Raw genomic sequence first — 7,224 nt, 5'->3', positions numbered from 1 at the left:
AATTGATCTATGTATTGTGATGAATTGTATGAGCCCCAATAAATTGATTTAAAAAAAAAAAAAAAAGAAAAGAGTTTAAACAGTTTGTTAAAACTTTCCATCTTAGGTCTGTAACCACTGCTATCTGGCGGTCTGTTTTATAATGCAGGGTGAGAACTTTCCCCACCGTGTCTGGTAAATGCTGTCCGGGTTCCTTTGCCAAGAATGTGTTGTCCGAAATGCCTGTTGAGCTTGCAGAGATGGAACTCCACCCTAAGCTTGGTCCTAAGTATGCAGGGAACGTTATGATAGGGCAGAGTAGGACCAGTGGTCAGACGAATGGAAACAGTGGGGAGACAAAAATATACATGGGCAATAAAACTCAGTATTAAAATAATGTTACGTTGTAAGCCTCTGAAGTTTGAGTTACCTGTGAGACCCGCCCCTTTTCCTGCCTCCAAGCTGCTTAGCCCTGTGTAACCCTATACATTTGAACGAACCTATCCCTCAGGTATGTTACCACAAATTCTTCTTAAACAGTCTATAATTAACTTGTTTTCCTGCTTTCTCTCTCCTGATAACCTGTGGGTTTTGTGTTTTTGAATCCCAGGAAAGTATCCCACCAAAGTCAGGAAGTATTTAACCAGACCTGGTCCTGCAAAAAGGTGTCCTGATAGTGTAGTGGATTATATGCTCATCAGCGGTTCAAACTTACCAGTCCCACCAAGGGAGGAAGATGAGGTTTTCTGCTTCCAAGCGATGTACAGCCTCAGATAATTCTACTCTGTCCTGCAGGGTCACTATCAGTCACAATGGACGTGAGGGCCCTGCAAACACAAACAGAATGAACAGTGGCAGCCTACTGCTGACCCCAGAAAAAGCGATCTTCAGCCAAGGACCAAACAACATCCCTGGAAAGATGCCACCAGGCCAACTCAGGCAAAATTTAGAAGCAAGGAGGATTACAAACCACATCCTGGCCAAGATTCATAATGCCGGGCTAATTTACACCATGACCTTTCCTCAGGATCTGCTAAGTTCCTGGTTCACAATTCCCTCAATTTATATCCTGGTGTGGTATATAAAACTGCAAACCCTCCCTGGAGGCTCTCACCCAGACCCAGTTCCTTGCTTGATCACGCAGTTTTCCCACTTTGCTTCCATCCAGTCTTGTTCTTGGCTGCACTCTGTAGACCTGGGCTGGTACCATCTGTGACTAAGGCATGAACGAGGGAAATCGAACTTGCAAAACAACAGTGATGTTTTACATCATGCCAACTAGAGAAAGAGTCAAGTCTGCGTCCAATGAGTACGTCCTTTTACAAACACCAGTGGAAATTGGTGCTCCCTTAGATCTCAATGGGATGGCATCTAGAGCCTTTGAAGACTAATATCTTCACCTATCCAAGGTGAAGCAGAGAACAACACCCGTGAAGAGTCTTACCAAGGAGGAAATTGAGGTCCTCCTTGGCAAACTGAACAGGCATCTTGATTCCCAGATTCTCCAGTTCTGTTTGTTCTTTCATTTAACGTCCCACCAATGATCTGAAAACGATTGCAAAACCTTGTTGCTAACCGGGGTGGAAAGAGCTGAATGAGGTCTTAAGATTCAAATTAAACACAAACTCCGCACCAACACGGCGCGCCGAGCGGCCACCGCTGGCTCCCTCACCCCCAGGTGTACAAGGCGGACAAAAGCTTACGTCAGCCAAGCGGTCCCCAGCCACTTTTTTTTTTCAAACATCTTCTACCTTTCCCGAAAGTCCTCGCGGCGAAGATGACAAGCCAGCGAGGGACGAACGTGATTGGCCTGCCCGTGATAGGTGCTGACCAATAGGCGCGGACTTGCCTAGGAGCGGGCGGAAGCGCCCCGCGGAGCTGGGGGGCGGGGCGTCACTGGTGGAGCGCGAGGGGATTAGAGGCTTGGGGAGGAGCTTGTGCGGTAGCGCCTGCCCCTTTGCTAGCCGCCGGGGCCCGTCCCGGTTCGGGGAGTCCACTCGTCCGTCCGCAGTCGTGCTGGGGAGCCTCGCGGGCCGGGCTCGAGAAGCCGTTCACGCCGGCGGCAGCGGGGGATGGAAACGGGGAACGCGGACAGGTAAGGTCCGGGCGGGGCACCGTCCCTCCCTCCCCCAGCGCCCCTTGCGGCGGGCTGGCGGGGGCGCGCGCGCACGCGCGCACGGGGCTGAGGCGCCGCGGCCCGAGTACAAAGGCCCGGCGGCGCGTGCGCACGGCGGCCCGGCTCTGCCGCCGGCTGGGGCCCCTGCACCTGGACCTCCACTCTTTCCCCAGGACATTAAAACGTGCTCGTGACCCACCAGCAGCCTCACTTGAAGGTTTCTCACCGGCCGCCGTTCTCGGCTATGGTTCCCTCCCGCCTCGTTCCCTACAGGAAGATTTGTAAAGATGGAGTGTCGCACTTCCGGCTCCCGGACCGCCCGCCGGGCGTTTTCAGGTTAAAGTGGATGGACAGACGGCAGCTTCCTCCCCCAAGATGGACTTAAGCACGGCCATTGGGTTACTGGATAGATAATGTCGCTGTGCTGGGGCTCACGACTTTGGGAAATGTGTGTAACACTCGAAGGAAATCGATCAAAAATGTCTTGAGATTTACAATGGGTTGAGGACTCGTTTCTGAATATTTTTAAAATATTCTTTGGGAAGTGCGAGGTTCGTGGGGAGGCTTTGCCAAAACAGATTTAGGGATTTGTACTGGGCAGGCCAAATGTACTGGGCAAGCCAATCCATTAAAATGCTAGAAAAAAAATGATGCTAGAGCCTTGAAAGAAAAAAAGGGATTTCATTGGAATAATATTGTATTAGACTTAATGTGCGAAACAGACTTTTTACTCCTGAGAAGAGTTTACAGTCTCAGACATTCAAGGGGGCTATTCTGCCCTGGCCTATGGGGTCCGGATGAGTCAACCTCGACTCTGGCAATGAGTGAGTGAGTGAGATTTACAGTAGGATTATTCTGACTCATTTGCTAATGGGCCTGAGTTTAAGCAAGACACTTCCCTTCTCTGGGCCTTTTCGTGCCTATAAGTAAGGACATCTCTGGCGAATGTAGGTACCCATTGTCTGCATAGACGACCCTGGGCATGCGCAAATTTGGAAATACATTTCTAGAATCTCCGAAAAGAGTTATAAACCAGATAAAAGTGTAGAGCGGCCTGACTGTAGAGAGCAAATCCAGCCCTAAAATGCTGCAGTTCTTTCTCAGAAGACCTCTACAAATGAGAGAATTCGCCAGAACTTGTGGGAATCTTTCTCACCTTTATAATCTAATTCTGAGCAGAATTGAAATCTGGGTAAAGACTACCATCAAAAGAATTGTTAAGCCTTACTCAGCAAAGTGATAGAGCGTTGATAACACTGTTTAGCTCAAAGCCGTGACTTGACAATTCTCTTCACGTCATCCACAGGCCTATAGGACATTTTAAACAATTTTGGCTTGGAAAGCTTTCACCTTCCAGAAATCTGGAGGATGCTGTGCTGTAAAGAATCTTTCATTGGGGGTGTAGAGATGATGCAGCTTCCTCCTGGGTGAATCTTATGACCTCAGATTTGTGATAAGGAATGGAATGCTGGATAGGCTTCATGGATGATATATTTTGCAAGATTAATAAACCATTCAAGAGTTACAGCTATAATTGAATAACCCAGAAAGGAAAAGGGGGATACTTTGGGGAGATTCATTTTCTGCTGGTGAACTTACGTGTAAAGAAGCGATTGACTGAAATTGGGAAGTAGCAGTGTAATTGAAAAAGAAGGATATAGGCCAATAAGAATACAGACAGGAAAAATTAATATTCAAATGAAACCACGCTTTTAGAAATGTTAAAGATAACAGGGAGGACTTTAAAGTTAGGTTTGGACAGGGAGAAAGGTTTGGATTTTTTGCCCAGTCTAATAGCAATGACAGAAAACAATGAACAAGCCTATGGTGATTTGCATAAGCTAGCCAAGAGATTAGCAGTTCTGACTCATGGGTCGCTCTGTGGATCCTGTAGGATCAGTATGGGTCCGAGTTGATTAGTGGGTGGTGGATTCAATTTTTGGGGTTTTGTAAGAAGGAAACACCATCCTTGCCAAAGGATGTGGTTATGAGCAGCTTTGATCATCACAACTGTAATTTCTGGAGAAATTGGTGCTAGACACTTTCACATCATGTTATTTTTTCCTAAGAAACTGCAGGGCATAACAGTTAAGCCCTCCACTGCTAACAAAAGGTTGGCTGTTCAAACCAAACAATTCCCTAGAAGGACCTGGTGATCTGCTTCCATCAAGGTGACACCTAGGAAGCCCTCTGGGATAGTCACGTGGTTCTGTGGAAATCAACCCAGCGGTACCTCACAGCGACGTCAAATGGAAAATGATTTGTCAGTCTGGAAATGTCAGAATAAATATGAGAGTTTCAAACCTCAAGCTAAATCAGCAAGGGCATTTAAAAGAGGTTGTAGCTGCTTTAGCGGAAATCCTATTTCTTGGCCTACATGAGCTAGATTCGACGTGAGGCCACATGACAGCCTTCTTCAAGGACTTGGAGAGAGACAAGAGAAAATGAAGCCTAGGTATACACACCCTGGGTCTTATTTCCTCAGGGAGTTCAGTCTGCTGTACTTTATTGACATTGATCCTGAACAAAATGCTTGAACTTTATCGGTGGTTGTGGAACATTTTAAAGCGGAACTAGTAACCAGTAAGTTATCATTAATTCAGGGAGGGTAGGAGCAGGTTGAAGATGGGGTTAGGTAACAAAAACAAGACTTACCCAACCAAGTTCATTTTCTTTAGAATAGTCTAGAGCACCAGTTCTCAACCTGTGGGTCGCGACCCCTTGGGTGGTCAAATGCCCCTTTCACAGGGTTCACCGATTCATAACAGTAGCAAAATTACAGTTATGAAGTAGCACCAAAAATGATTCTATGAGGAACTGTGTGAAAGGGTCGTGGCATTAGGAGGTTGAGAACCACTGGTCTAGAGTAACATTTCCTCGTGCTCCTGCAGATCCTGGTCATGGACCCAGTGGCAGTTTGAACAGGTCAGGTGAATACTGTATGGTTTAAAACCCAGACAGATGTGTGTCAGGCTTGTTCCCCCCTCACACTGATTCAATCTGCTTGCTGAGCAAAGAATCCAAGAAGCTGGACAAAAGAAGGAGGAGGCCACAGGAGTGGGGGCAGGCTTATTAACCTGCGGCATGCAAATGACACACTCTTGCTTGCTGCAAGTGATGAGGCCTTGAAGAGCTTGATGAATTGCAATTCAACATTAAAAAAAAAATCACAACTGGACCAGTAGAAGCCATTGTGAGGTGGTGAAGTGAAATTGCTTTTCTGTGATTCTTCTATCCATTGGTCTGTAATCCCCACTCACTGATTGGTTGCAAAGGTGCAAATCACGCTTAGAGGATGCTAACTGGAGGATTGGTCAGTTTTGCCATTCCTCCGTTTATAAGTGAGCTGTTTCAGAAACAAGAGAATTTCTGGGACCATCGAGGAAGAAGAGCCAACAGCAGAGCACATTTGAGGTCCCTCCCTGAAGTGGTAGAGACAAAGGCCATACCACAGACGCCACCGTGCTGAGGCCAGACATCGTGAGACTGAAGCAGAGCCATGGGCTAGCTTTCCAGTCCACAGAAGAAGGCAGAAGCCAAGGGACCATGCGGCAGAGTGGTTGAAGACCAGAAAAAGACTCGGCTGCTGACTGAGGAGCGAGACTGCCATGACCGATGGACTGTATCCGTAATGTGTTGTGATTCTGACTTACAACCTGTTAACTTCCCTAATAAACTCACGTGAACTTGATTATCGTCTGTGTGGCCATTGCAATGGATCCTTGAACCCAGCAGAGTAGAGTGCCGTGGGAGGAAGAGTTGGTGTCAGGGTAGGGTAAAGGAATGAGAGACAGACATATCTGACCTCTGCTTTGTGGCCCCAGCCCTTGAGCTGGTGTGGAAATGGATTCTCCTCTGTACCAAAGCTGGTGGAGCTCAGATGTGACTTCCATGTTGTTTCCTCTATGATAAACAGAAAAATGGGTTGACCATTTTGCTTAGCTCTAAAAGCAATATTCATAGAAACAGCAGTGAAATCAACAGATGTGTAGCCTTGGGCAAGGCTTCCCAAGACTTTTTAAAGCGTTAAAGAGGAAGGATGTCATTTTGAGGACTACTAAGGCATGCCTGACCCAAGTCATGCTGTTTCCGATAGCTTGGTATGTATCTGAAAGTTAGACAGTGATAAAGAAAGGCCATGAAAGAATTGATGTGTTGGAATGATAATGTTGGTGACAGTCCCACAGACTGCCAAGAAGATAAACTAATCTGTCTTGGAAGAAGTACAGCCAAAAAGCTCCTTAGACGCAACATTGGTGAGACTCCGTCTTACGTACTTGGGGCATGTGGCAGAGACCAATCCCTGACAAAGGACATCATGCTTCATCCAGTAGAGAGTTAGCGAGAAAGAGGAAGACCCCCAAGGGTATGGGTTGGCTGCAACAATGGGCTCAAACGTAACAATAATTGTGACGATGGTGCAGGACTAGGAGGTCTTTTAAGTGTTTCATATATGTTAACTGAGGAGCCCTGCTGGTATAGTAGTTGGCAGTTCAAAACCACCAGCAGCTACTGTGAACATTTACAGTCTCGGAAACCCACAGTGGAGCGCTGTGAGTCAGCATTGACTTGATGGAAGTGAATTTGTTTTTCGTGGGGTTTGGATATATGTTAAATATTACCAGTGAGATAGGTGCTATTCCATTTCACACAGTTGAAAACCAGGCATAAAGAGGTTGTAGAACTTGCCACCACATAAGAAGGAGCAGAAAGAATTTTAACCCTGGGATCTGGCTGCAGATTCTGCCTCCCTAGCTAACCTCGACATAGTGGGTTAAGTTCTGGTCTGCTAACCCCACAGTCAGCAATTCAAATTCACTAGCCACTCCATGAGAGAAAAACGAGGCACTCTGATGCTGTAAAGATGTACAGTCCTGGAAAGCCTAGGGAGCAGTTCTGCTCTGTCCCGTAGGGTGGCATGGTTTGAGCTGGCGGCGGGGGGTAGGGTGGTGGTGGTGGTGTTACTGGGTTCTACAGAAAGAACCATGGGCTGGCTGAAGAGAAGATGACTGCTGTGCAGTGTAGCTCTGGTTCCAACTTTGTTCGTCCCAACTACCAGGAATTGATGGCATGCTTAGGAATTTAGTGAGTGACCCCGTCCTCGGAGGGGTTTATGGAATTGTTAAATT

The 7,224-nt window shown here is 47.0% G+C and overlaps 1 protein-coding gene across 2 annotated transcripts in view; it reads left to right on the top strand.

Annotated features, from left to right (window-relative positions):
* The first annotated feature begins 1,914 nt into the window (after nt 1-1,914).
* The window catches only part of TDG (thymine DNA glycosylase), a 31,183-nt gene continuing 25,873 nt past the window's right edge, over nt 1,915-7,224 (top strand). The window contains exon 1 of one of the 2 annotated variants that reach the window (XM_045289279.1): nt 1,915-2,074. In XM_045289279.1, the coding sequence (XP_045145214.1) occupies nt 2,052-2,074 (23 nt within the window). In that variant the 5' untranslated portion in view covers nt 1,915-2,051. The remainder of the gene's footprint in view (nt 2,075-7,224) is intronic. The other variant, XM_013004055.2, reaches the window with a different exon arrangement.

The sequence above is a fragment of the Echinops telfairi genome, unplaced genomic scaffold (assembly GCF_000313985.2).
Source record: "Echinops telfairi isolate 266 unplaced genomic scaffold, ASM31398v2 ScPeMD7_2;HRSCAF=8, whole genome shotgun sequence".
Classification (NCBI taxonomy): Eukaryota; Metazoa; Chordata; class Mammalia; order Afrosoricida; family Tenrecidae; genus Echinops; species Echinops telfairi.
Note: the sequence above shows the minus strand (reverse complement) of the source record. Positions and strands in the feature narration are given on the sequence as shown.